We start from the raw sequence: 13,241 nt of genomic DNA, 5'->3' as shown, positions 1-13,241 counted from the left end.
GGATAATATTAATTTTCTTTTATGAGCTTGTTGCATTGATTTATCTCAATGTTGTTCTTAATAAGCAATTTTCCTCTTCTCTCCCCTTTTGGTTTTATATTCATTTTACTTTTTCCTCTCATCTGCTTGCTTTTTCCGTCTTCCTTATCTCCGCTCAATCGTCTTCTTTTACCCAATTCACCCCAACACACCTCTCCTTTCATTTTCCTTCCCTTGCTCCCCGTCCGTTCTTTGTTTTATCTTCCTCTTTAAATGCTTGCTGGGGTACTCAACCTGGTTTGCTGCCATGTTAACTAACTCTGCATGTTGCCATGGAATTATTTCACCTCCTCCTTTCCTCATCAACACCACCCCTCCTCCATGCTTGCTCCGAAATTCGTCTCCGTCACTCTGCCTCTCGGCTCCCGCTTTGACAAAAAAGTACCCATGATGCACGGTGCCAACCCTGCGGCAGTATCCGCAGCAACGACATCCGCCACAAGTGTTCCCTTTGCGGCTACAGCCAACGCCAACCAGGTTTGCTCCTTTGGTTACTCTTGTCTCTATAGCAGCGTGGTAAACATAATGTCTTTTGAGAAAAGGTCTGCTTTCCTTTTGGTTCTTGTCCTTGACAAACTGCAGTGGGAACTCAAGGTTAAAGTGTCTGGCCTTTGACCCTCCTGCTGTAGTGCCGTGTCCCTACCATTGAGCCAGGACGCCAAGCTTGAAGTTCAACCTGTGCCAGAGGTGTGTAATGATATAAGGTAGTCCAAGGTAGGGTTGGAGGTTAGATAGACCTTACATTTAGGGTAAAATTTTGGCACAACATTGTGGGCCAAAGGGCCTGTCCTGTTCTATGTTCTATCTCTGCATAGTTGCAATGGTAGTGTCCCTACCTCTGAGCCAGGAGACCAAGCTTGAAATCAGACCTGTGCCATAGGTATGTAATCTTATCGCTGAATAGGTTGAGTGGAAAATCAAAAATGTCCGGCATTTTGTGTAAGATTGAAAATACTGGGAGATTCTGGGTGTGGTTTCAGTGTGTTTCAGTTGTTTCTGTACTGTAGTCCTTCCAAGGTATTGCTGTCGATTGGGGCCTTAAGCTTTGAGTAAAAGTGTGAGGTGAATGATACACCACTTATGTACCTCACTCAAAACTGGCAAAGGTTAAAATTATCCCAGTATGCCAAAGGATAGGTGTATAATGTGCTGCCTAAGTGAGATTGTTGGGCCATACCAGAGAAGGAAGTAGCACCATATTGCATAGGAACAGACTAAGGAGTGTTATCAAGAGTACAAAACCAGGCTTATAATGCAGGTAGACAAAGAGGTGGTCAGTAGGATTAAGGAGCAAAACACACAAATAATCTCACAGGAGTGTGATGCCTTGGTAATAACAAATATATGACTGTGAGTGTTCTATAGTTTCTCCATGACAAGAGAAACAGAGACAGTGGAGTAAATCTGTGGGTTAATGAGAGATGTGCAGGATGTGTAGAGTGATGACATCAAGAGACTCTATCCCAATCAATATTTGGATAAATAATGTTATGGTCAAGGGAAAGAGAGGGGATGAATTTATCAAACATGTCCAGAATGACTTCCTTGATCAGTATTTTCGCATAGAAAGAAGATTTTGGTAGATCTGATGTTGGTAAATGACCAGGGCCAAAATGACAAACAGATGAATTTTATTGGGGATGCAGAGTGCTGGTAGGGAAGGAAGATACCCCAGCTACATCAATGCCGCCCGACCCTGCCACGCTGCCTCATCAAGCTTGAAAGTCAGCTGGCACCTCAGCGACATGGGTTCTGGGTGCACTGCAGGGTGGATGCACTGGACAGGGGCTTGGGAATTAATTATTGTAGTGTGAGACTGCCGACCTTCAAAGACTGGAAGCCCTGCCTGAGAGTGCTGATGGTCAATCAGATTGGTCAGCAGCACTGTAGGCCCAGTATCACCCATCAATCTCATCTATCACTGCTAAGACTTCCTCCACATCTATGTGACTCCTGGCACAGTGCTCAAGTATAGAGTGTGCTAGACTATTCAGATAGGAAGGACATGGCCAATCCTAACGTGACCTCACACCCAGTTTGCACACAGCCTCTGGTGGAAGTAATGAGATGGTGACCAAGGCACTGTTCTCTTGCCTAGAGGATCAGCGTTTCTGTGCTGACTGAAAGTGGCTATCTGAAAGCAGGTCAAACAAATTGAATCTAAAATCGACCTGGTCTGTGGAGCTTAGTGTCTCAAATGGCAATGTAGCATTGGCGGAATTACTTGGAAAAAGATGCCTATGATGCGATTTTAAAACCCCAAATGGCAGAGCAAAACACTGAACCAGTAATTCTGTTTCTGGAAGTACATATTTCATGAAGGCCTGTCAGAGAAGAAGTTTATTATTGCTGCTTTTAAAATGGTAACTGTTAGACATTATTTACTCTGCAGTGCAGTTCATGAATCTGTGAATAACAAATAAAGAAATGTTAGCTGTTAACATCTATTTAAAGTTGCGGAGTCATAAATCTGATGATTTAGTTTTGACCCATTTCCAATCTAAATACAAATTCAAACAACAGTGACTGTGTTAGACTTACACTGACTTGTCATTGCTCAGTCACTGAAGGACATCAATTGCCTTGGAGCACGACTGTGGACTTTTTGTACGGCCTCAACGTTAAACAGATTTATTGAATATCTTGAATGAACCATGATACTAACTGGAGTGCTATTTCCTTTCACACAGATGCCCATAATATCTGTAGATCATCTGACTAGCCATAAGTACGTTACTCAGATGTAGAAAATCTTCAGGTCGAACAGTGAGTATCCGATTTTGTTTTCTTTTTGTTTCTTTTGAACAAATGTGATATCTTTGAAACTATTAATTCTTGCGGTGAAATAACCATAAAAAGTAGAAGCAGAAATAGGCCATTCAGCCCATTGCCTCTGCTGTGCCATTCAGTGAGATCATGACTGACTTGACATTGCTGAAATCCATTTCCTGCCTTTTCACTATAAGCCTTGATTGCCACACAGATTAGAAATGTATCTATCTTTGCTTTGAATGCACTTAACTGACACAGCCTTAGGAGCAGTAAAGAATTCCACAGACTCAACACCCTCTGAGAGGCAAAATTCTTCCTGTTCTGTCTTATATATATGACCCCTTATTCTGAGAATATTCCCTCTTGTCCTAGATTCTACCAAAAGGGAAACACCCTTTCCACATCTACCCTGTCAAGTGCTCCAAGAATCTTGGATGTTTCAATAAGGTTACCTCTTCTTCTTTTAAATTCCATTGAATACAGGCCAAACTTACTCAATCTCACCTCGTAAGACAGTCCCTCCATACCTGGCATTAGCCCAGGAAACCCTCTCTGGACTGCCTCCAATGCCAGTATGTCGTTCTGTGTGCTTCTTTCTCACTTCACCTGATGAAGGGGTTACATTCTCACTTCACCTGATGAAGGGGTTACATTTCAAAAGCTTGTGTTTTTCAAATAACCCTGTTGGACTATAACCTGGTGTTGTGTGACTTCTGACCTCGTCCACCCCAGTCCAACATCAGCACCTCCACGAATACGATATCTTGCCTTAGATAAGGAAAACAAAACTGTTCATCATAATCCAGCTTTAAATAGTCCCCTGTGAAGAATCAGCAAGCCTCCCTACTTTTATGCTGCATTCCATTTGAAGTAAAGGTCTGCATTCTGTTTGCCTTCCCAATCACTCCCTGAACTTACCTGCTAACTTTTAGTGATTCACAGACAAGGGCTCTGAAATCTCTCTGCCCTGTGGCTTTTTGCAGTCTTTTTCCTTTTAAATAATATTCAACTCCTCTGTTTTCCCTACCAAGCTATGTAACCTCATATTTCCCCAGTTAACACACTGTAACTTCTCCAGCCTAGAGTCAAGTTATTTCTGGATTTTGGAATATTCTGGGTTATTGGGGAGCTTACATGGAATTAATTTATATACATAGAATTCCTACTGTGCAGAAAGAGGCCATTCAGCCCATGAAGTCTGCGCCGACCCTCCGAAGAGAATCCCACCCACTACTGCCCCACTCTATCCCCATAACCTCACATTTACCATGACTAATCCACCTTGCCCACACATCCCCGGACACTATGAGCAATTGAGCATGGCCAATCCACCTAACCTGCACATCTTCAGGCTGTGGGAGGAAACTGGAGCACCCGGAGGCTAGAATCTTGTGAAGGAATAAAAAGAAAGTAATATCAGGGTTCGGACTGGACTGGGGCTCCAGGTACACACCATAAGAGATAACACATTGTGGAGCTGGATGAACATAGCAGGCCAGGCAGCATCAGAGGAGCAGGAAAACAGACGTTTCAGGTCTGGACCCTTCTTCAGAAATCGGGGAGGGGAAGGGGGCTCTGAAATAAATGCAGAGAGGGTGGATAGTGGAGTAGACAGATGGAGAGAAGACAGACAGGTCAAGGAGGCAGGGATGAGGCTAGTAGGTAGGGAGTTGGGGTGAGGATTGGTCAGTGAGGAGGGAGGGGTGGGTCGGTGGGAGAGAAGACAGACAGGTCAAGGGGGCGGGAACAAGTTGGGGGCTGGACTTGGGATGAGGTCGGGGGAGGGGAGATTTTGAAGCTTGTAAAATCCAGATTGAGACCATTGGGCTGCAGGGTTCCCAGGCAGAATATGAGGTGCTGTTCCTCCAGCCTTCGGGTGGCACTGTTGTGCACTGGAGGAGGCCCAGGATGGACATGTCGTCCAGGGAGTGGGAGGGGAGTTTAAGTGGTTCGCGACTGGGAGGTGTTATCGTTTGTCACCGAGTGTAGGTACTCCACAAAGCGGCCTCCAAGCCTCCGCTTAGTTCCCCCGATGTAGAGGAGGCCACATCGGGGACAGCAGATACAATAGACCAAATTAGTGGACGTGCAGGTGAACGTCTGTTTAATGTGGAAGGCTTTCTTGGGGGCCTGAGATGGGGGTGAGGGGGGAGGTGTAGGGGCAGGTGTAGCAATGAGAGTGTGCTTTCAGAAATAGGAGAGCTGAGCTGGGAAGCTCCTTCCTTCCAAGGCTGGCTACTGACTAAAGAAGCCCAAACGATCTCCAAAGTTGAAGCTGCAACCTGGCAATTGTAAACCAAGCAAGAGAGTGGGAAATAGACAAGCAGTTGTCGCGGGACTTTTGAGAAATGTATTGCTTCAAAAATAGGTTTGACTGTCCTTTCATTGACCTCTTTTAAAAAAATAAATTTCAGATAGGTACAACACTTCAAACTCAAGTCTGTAGAAAGTATGAAAAGAGAAGCCACCATAACACAAATGTGAGATCAGGGACCAGATTATCCATGGTGGTGATCTATGGTAAGGGATTAATTAGATTAGATTCCCTACAATGTGGAAACAGGCCCTTCGGCCCAACAAGTCCACACTGCCCTTTGAACCATCCCACCCAGACACATTCCCTTATAACCCACTTGCCCCTGAACGCTACGGGCAATTTAGCATGGCCAATCCAACTAGCCTGCACATCTTCGGACTGTGAGAGGAAACCGGAGCACCCAGAGGAAACCCACGCAGACACGGGGAGAATGTGCAAACTCCACACAGACAGTCGCCCGAGGCTGGAATCGAACCTGGGTCCCTGGCGCTGTGAGGCTGCAGTGCTAACCACTGAGCCACCATGCCACCCTGACATCAGGCTTAACTAAATATCAATTAGTTTTAGGACTGTAATTTGCCTGAAGTGCAAATTGTTCATTAATTCCAGTGAAAAATAATTTTTCAAGTGCACTTGAATGGTTTTAAGTTCAATTTAAATAGATACTGTCTCTTCTTCCAAATCTAAGCGAGAAATTAAGGGGGAAAATATCCCAGGAACTACAGATGCTGGAAATCAGAAACAAAAATAGAAATTGCTGGAAAAACTCAGTCGGTGTGGCAGCATTTGTGGAAAGAAAGCAGAGTTAGCATCTTGAGTCCAGTGATTCTTCATCAGTTCAGGATATTAAGATTTTTTTCTTTCCATGAGGCGGCATGATGGCTCAGTGGTTAGCTCTGCTGACCCACAGCGCCAGGGATCTGGGTTCAAATTCCACCCTTGGGCGATTGTGTCGAGTTTGCATGTTCTCCCCATGTGTGCATGGGTTTCCTAAAGGTGCTTTGGTTTCCTCCCATGGTCCAAAGATGTGCAAGTTAATTGGATCGACCATGCTAAATAGTCCATTGTGTCCAGGGATGTGCAAGCTAGGTGGATTAGCCATGTGAATGGCAGGGTTACAGGAGTAAGGTAGGCAGTGGGCCTGGCAGGGATTTTCTTTGGAGGAGGCGGTAAAGAATTCTTGAGTCACAGAGATATACAGCGTGGAAACAGACCCTTCGGGTCAACTTGTCCATGCCGACCAGATATCCTATGTAAACCTAGTCCCATTTGCCAGTGTTTGGCCCATATCCCTCTAAACCCTTCCCATTCATGTACTCATCCAGATGCCTTTTAAACGTTGTAATTGTACCAGCCTCCACCACTTCCTCTGGCAGCTCATTCCACACTCACACCACCCTCTGTGTGAAAACGTTTCCCCTTCAGCCCCTTTTATATCTTTCCCTCTCACCTTAAACCTATGCCCTGTAGTTTTAACTTCCCCACCTCGGGGAAAAGACCTTGCCTATTTACCCTGTCCATACCCTTCATGATTCTATAAACCTCTATAAGGTTCCCCCCCCCCCCCCCCCCGACCTCCATCCCGTCACCCTCTAATGCTCCAGGGAAAATGGCCCCAGCCAAATCAGCCTCTCCCTATAGCTCAAACCCTCCAACCCTGGTAACATCCTCGTAAATCTTTTCTGGATCCTTCCTAGTTTCACAACATCCTTTCTATGGGAGGGAGACCAGAATTGCATGCATTACTCCAAAAGTGGCTGAACCAATGTCCTGTAATTGATTTCCCAACTCCTATTCTCAATGCTCTGACCAATAAAGACTTGATGGGCTGAATGACCTGTTTCCATACTGCATGGATTCAGTGACGAAGGAGATATGTAAATAAAGATATTCTGTTCCTTTCATGGGCAGCCTGGATTGTCCATGAGGATATTTGTGCAGATTATCCCAGGCTTGTACCTGAGTGAATACAGGGAGAAGTCTGTGGAGAGGGACCTCAACCTCTCAACCAGGCCAAGCCATTTACAGCCTGTGGGTCACTTGGACCAGGGAGACATCTTCCAAGTTAAAGCCAGCCAGGAACTAACTCACTGTCTTCTTTCTCTTCCATGTTCAGATCAGCGTGAAGAAATGACAGTGTGCTGGAACACCATTACAGGGCAAGGGTCAACAGCCATTCTGTAAATACCACCATCTTCTACTCAACCCCTCCCTCAGTCCCTCAGCCGGAAGCCTTTCCACCTTTTGCATGCTAATGAAATGGAAGTATGGTTATCCGGAAGGAAGTGTCAAAAAGATCACCGCACACTGAGACTTATGTACCCTGTATATTCCACCGAGAGTAAAGCTGAGGATAAGTAATCTACTGTGCAACATCATCTGCCTTTACTCAGTACTGTGTTATGCATAGGATCCGAGATATATGCATAAATGACTCCCCCATTTCCTTCACGCGTCTTGTCTCTTTCTCCCTCCCAAACGCCCCCCGACCCCCCTCTCTCAGTGGAAAGGTAAACTTGTTCACTTTAGTATGCAGTATGTACTGGTACGCCTATGAACCATGCAGATCATTTTGATGTTAGGTTTAAATGGTTTTCCTTCAAGTTTACAAAAAAAATGGAGAAAATAAGAAAAAAAACACAAATATGGTGCACCTTGTATTTAAAAAAAAATACTATTCTACCATTTTCATCAAGAGTCAGTTGTGCATGCACAGTGTTCTGTATTGAGGCTATTTTCTAGTGGAATGTGAGAAAGATTTAAAGGGGCAATGGACAGAGATGAATGTGCTGGGCAAAAAATGAACACTTCTGTTTAAAGCGTACTGTCGCTTTAAATACTGTGTCATAAATGTGTGGGGGGGGGGGTACATGTTAGGTGCCATACAAGACTGTACATCTAACCTTGAAGTATTATTTTTGCAGTGTTAAAGAAATTATCTGATTCCAAATGTTTCAAACTTGCTAAAGTTCAGTAAATTTGGACAGTGCCACACATTTTGTTACTTTACCATATATGCCAAAGCTGTTTCCAAAATGGCATCTTTACTCCAGAGCAAATAAAATAGCACACAGTAAATAAGATTATAATTTTGTTTTATAAAGAAGGGGAAATGTTTCAGACTAATGTTCCACTGAGACTTAATATTAAGTTCTATCATATTAATATCTACCATATTAATCAACGTAAATGAAACTTAATCTCATAACCACACATGGCCAAAATGGATTCTCCTTGATGCCACTTGGCCACACAGATTGGCAACAAGTCAACTCTTGGGAGAAAGAAACCTCTTTACATAAATGCCAAGCAAAGTGCCATGTTTCAGGGATTTGGAAAGGCGAGCCACGTTTGTGCAGTTTTAATTTGCCCCAGTATCTTTATTTTACCCTCTGTCCAAGAAAACAGAACCAAAAGTCAATAAAGACTATAAAAAAACTCCATGGAGATGGAAACTTGTTTTATGCTGAATGTCTCACTGCAGTCACACATGTACATAAACAGGTGAACTAAAGAAAAGTGACTCTAAGCTAGATACCGAACAAAGCACTGTCATTAAGATGCATGTTAAAACCAAAATATTAATGAAAATCAAGATATTTGTTAAAAGTAGCACCAGGGTGGGATATGTATCTGGGTGAATTTTATATGTGATTTTTTTCAAATTATTGCATTTAGCCTTAGAAAGCCTTCAAGGAAAAAAAACGAAACAAAAAAGAACAAAAAAAAATTTAGTTGTGTACTTTTAATGAGTTCATCCAAAGGAATTCCTTATTTTTATTTTCCCGATAGGAATATTTTCTCTTTTTCTTTTCTGCAGCTTGTTAAAGAGGTAGTTCAGCAACAGGTGGATCAACTGCTGTAGTGGGGCCAGGTTACTAAAGGTATCCTCATCACAATGGAAGAAGTGAAGGTTCAATTCTAGAACTTGTCCATACTTCCAGACTCACTGCAAGAGTTTTGTTTTTTGTTAAAGTTGGAAAGGTGCAGTTGATAATTTTAAAAGGGGCCGTTGCATCGATTTTATTGATTGTACTGTACATCAATTAAAGCCTTAGATTATATATTACGGGTTGAAACCCATTTTAAATGTTACTTCAAACCTGTTAAGAACACATAGCTGATAGATTTCAATTTTTACTCAAGTTACTTAACATGCTAAAACCTTGCTTACTTTTTCCTTCTTTGTTTAAATTTGTAGTTTCTTACATACGTTAAGATTAGAGTCATTTTTATTTTTTATTCTGTTGAAATGTCAGATATTGTTTTCATATTTTAGTTGGTAGGTTTTTTTTCTGTTTATCAGAATTCACTGTTTAAAAATTTCCAGATGTTTATGATGATGAAGATACTCCCCTCCTTTCTCCTTCATAACATACTCATAACTTTGAATTAAGTGTAGTGTCATCTAATTATTCATATTAGCACAACGACTTAAAGATTCATTTATATTGTACTGACATGATTACAAGCATCAGTCACCATTACTTCAGTCCTGTTTGCATTCAAGAACAACGATCTTTTGTACGGAAATCTTACAATGATATGTTTCATTGTGTAGTATGAAGTTAAGTTGTTGCTATGGCAACGATCCTGGCAGACAATTGTGTAATATTTTAATGATTTACTTTGTTTGTAATTAGTCATTACAGAAATCTCTAGTTCCTAGATATTAGAACTGAGTTATTTTCTACTGTAACCATTTGAGGATAGTAAGATATTGTTTTCTGAGTATACTTTGATCTCCTCGTCTGAATATCCAAATCTTCTTAAATAGAAGCTGCATAATCAATAGATCAAGGGATTTTTTTATGTCATAAATTCAAATATTAATCAAAGCTTACTTATAAGAAAAGAGAATTAATCTGAGTTGTGTGTGCAAACACTTGAGGGTTGATTATGCTGCAGTTTTAGAGAAAAAAAAGTGATCGGGCCTACGGGAAGAACGTTGACTTTTTGCACTTCTGTACATAGTCAAGAGAGGGAAACCTGTAAAATAGTAAGATCTTATTTTGAATAAAAAAAAATGTCTATAATAACAAGGAATTTTGTTAAGGTAATTAAAACGACAGGCTGAACAAAAATTTAAAAATTTAAAAAAAAGCTTGCAAAAATATAAAAAAAAACTGATAATGGGCACAGAGTAAGCACCTCATAACCCTTGACCCCCAACCCCCACCCAAAAAAATGGCAAAATATTGCTTTGCTTTAATGTGAACAGCTTGTAGTTTGCCAGGATTTTTTTTGGCTGGAATGATAGACATCCCGCTGAGATCTCTGTGTAGGGGTGGTGCCCAATTTTAACCCAATTCCACCCATTGAGGAATAGATGGGATTGAAGTGCAATACATGGTCTTAACTTGTCTGACTCCTGCTTTGTACCCGACATCAAAGAGAGCAGTTTCTGTTGCTGCAGTGGAGAGGACGTAGAGAAATGGGCGCATGCAGTCATTGCACACCCAATCCCATGGTAATTCCCACCAGTGCCAGATAGAAATAAAATTTCACCTCCCTGGCTATGCCACCACACCCTTTTCTCCTCTGCTCATGACTGACAAACATTGAACAGGTTCAAAGTCTGGCCACAGATCATTAGGACCAGGGCAGGCACATCAAATACCAATGTTCATACCATTGGAAAACAAAACTATTTTCACGTCACTATACAACAACAAAAAAAAGTTAAAAGTCTTTTTTAAAAAATGTACTGCATGTTTAGAAGCTTTTGTTTAAAAAAAAGAGAAATGAAGGGAAAAAATGTATTTTAGACTCTAACAGAACAGGTTCTGCAAACTGAATTTGATGGTGTATTTCTCACAGAAAATAAAATACATACGTACGTATATAAACATATAAATATATATTAAACTGGCTCCACACTTACGTTCAAATAATTAAGAAACAAAAATGTCAGTTTAATCACGGACAGATCAACCAAACAGCAGGTGCCCACATGATTTTACTGCTCTTGCAATTCCTGTTCCTTTTCGCAGTTGAGTATACACCTTCCAAAACGATTCAAAAGCACTTTTTTTAAATTTGTTGTTTGAACAATAAGAGAATACCGTTTGGACTCAGAGGCACTTAAATGCAACCAGTTGACGTTTTGCCCCAGCTTTTAAAGTCTATCAGTTTTTGGTGGGGAATGCTTCCCTCTTCAGGAAGGGAACAAATCCTCAGTAGGGGAGAGGAGGAGTGAGCATTGTGGACAGGGAGGACAAAACGCGGACACAAATTCAGTTTTAAAATCCTCCAGTCTTTTAACTGCACCTCTCTCTCCCTCAACTCCTCTCCACCCACTCAAAATTTACCTTCCTGTTGTTCAGATGAAACAACCGATCAACAGTTGAGAGGGTTGTATCCAATTTGCAAGGCTGTAGTCACAACTGCGAAAAGGACAGAGGCTTGGTTTTACTATTGTGTAATCACAGACTTTTTATTTTGTTTTCCTGCTTGTAGTTGGCAAGATAATGTACTCTGTCCTTGGCTGCCAATTGTTTTTTCAGGCTTATTTTATTATTACTGCTATATCTTTGATTCTTGCTGTATGGAATTAAAAAAAACAAATAAAGATGAAATTGACCAAAAAAAAGCAAACTGGCTGGCGTGTTTTCCCTAATTAATGGATTTCTTTGAAAATAAAAAGCTCTCATGCCTGCTAAATGGAGATGTTTAGAGGTTTACTAGCCCGAGAGCATTGCAATAAAGTCTCCAGGAAATAGTTGTCACTGCTGCAGACACATCTCTGTAAAATGGTTATGGAACCATTTACTCAATAGTGAGATATTTTTATATGCTCCAGTAAGTTAAGAATGGCCTCCTCAGCGTATTATACCCATGGTATCCCTTTGAGCTCTCCAATTACTCCCACTCTTTATGTAAACCTTTCTTTATAGACCTGCAAGATTTGATTTACCTTCAACCAGATATCCAATATGCTTCTGATAATTACTGCAACATCCTTTCAGGCAGTGCACTCCAAATCCATCTAAACTCAATGTGTAAACAAATTCTTTACCCATCTAGATTTTTTGCCAATCAACATAAACATGTGCCCTTTGGTTCTGACCTATCTACAGCTGGAAATAGTCACTGTTCATTTATTTGTTTGGATCCCTTAAGGATTTGGCACCTCTATTCAATCTGCCCTTAAATTCTTAAGTTTAAGAACATGAAAGAAGTTCAGCACATCCTGGACAAAGCAGCCACATGATCAGTAGCCCATCCTTAAACATATACCCCTTCCATCACTGAACCCAGTGACAGCAATGTACAACATCTATAAGATATGCAGCAACAATTCATCTTCTTGTGTTCAAGCTGATTATGTTGATACAGTGACCAGATAGCCCCATAATGAATGCTTGGCTGAGCTCCAGCACCATTGTGTTTTTTTTAATTCATTCGTTGCCGGCTGGGCCAGCATTTATAACTTGTTCCTAGTTGCCCTTGAGAAGGTGGTGGAGAACTGCTTTGAACCTCTGTAATCCATCTGCTGTGGGTTGCCCCACAATGTTGTTTGTTGGGGAGGGGGGGAATTCCAGGATTTTGACCCAGCAATTGTGAAGGAATGGGGCTATATTTCCCATTTGGAATGGTGAACGACAAGGAGGGGAACTTGCAGGTGGTGCTGTTCCGTTGTCCTTCTAGACGGAAGTGGTTGTGGGTTTAGAAGATGTTGTCTGAGGTTCTTTGTTGAATATCTGCAGTGCATCTTATAGATAGTACACACTGCTGCTACTGAGCTTCGGTGGCGAAGGAAATGGATGTTTATGCTTCTGGTGCCAATCAGGTGGCCTGCTTTGACCTGGATGGCGTTTAGCTTCTTGATTGTGGTCAGATAAAAATATATTTCAAACTTAGCAGCAATGTTTATCCAGCCACAAATGGGAGGGAAGAAGCTGACTGACTTGCATCCTTTAATTTGTGATAACCTGCTGCCCCTTTGAATGATTCCTTTTTCACTGCCCAAGTGTTTCATTACACAGATTAAAGGTCTTAAGTAGAAAAGACACACTGGACATTAATTCTGGTTGTTTGACGTTTTCATGAGGGGATAAGCTGTATCATGATTTCCAAAGAATCCTTTTGAAGATCTGCTTATTGTATCATT

At 41.6% G+C, this 13,241-nt stretch overlaps 1 protein-coding gene across 21 annotated transcripts in view; it reads left to right on the top strand.

Annotated features, from left to right (window-relative positions):
* mbnl1 (muscleblind-like splicing regulator 1) overlaps positions 1-11,706 on the top strand; it is a 782,985-nt gene extending 771,279 nt beyond the window's left edge. For all 21 annotated transcript variants that reach the window (XM_048542667.2, XM_048542650.2, XM_048542652.2 and 18 more), the window contains 3 exons: positions 422-516; positions 2,730-2,805; positions 7,245-11,706. In XM_048542667.2, the coding sequence (XP_048398624.1) occupies positions 422-516; positions 2,730-2,786 (152 nt within the window). In that variant the 3' untranslated portion in view covers positions 2,787-2,805; positions 7,245-11,706. The remainder of the gene's footprint in view (positions 1-421; positions 517-2,729; positions 2,806-7,244) is intronic.
* The last annotated feature ends 1,535 nt before the right edge of the window (positions 11,707-13,241 follow it).

This window comes from Stegostoma tigrinum, chromosome 14 (genome assembly GCF_030684315.1).
Source record: "Stegostoma tigrinum isolate sSteTig4 chromosome 14, sSteTig4.hap1, whole genome shotgun sequence".
Taxonomy (NCBI): domain Eukaryota; kingdom Metazoa; phylum Chordata; class Chondrichthyes; order Orectolobiformes; family Stegostomatidae; genus Stegostoma; species Stegostoma tigrinum.
This window is presented reverse-complemented; position numbering and strand designations above follow the sequence as displayed.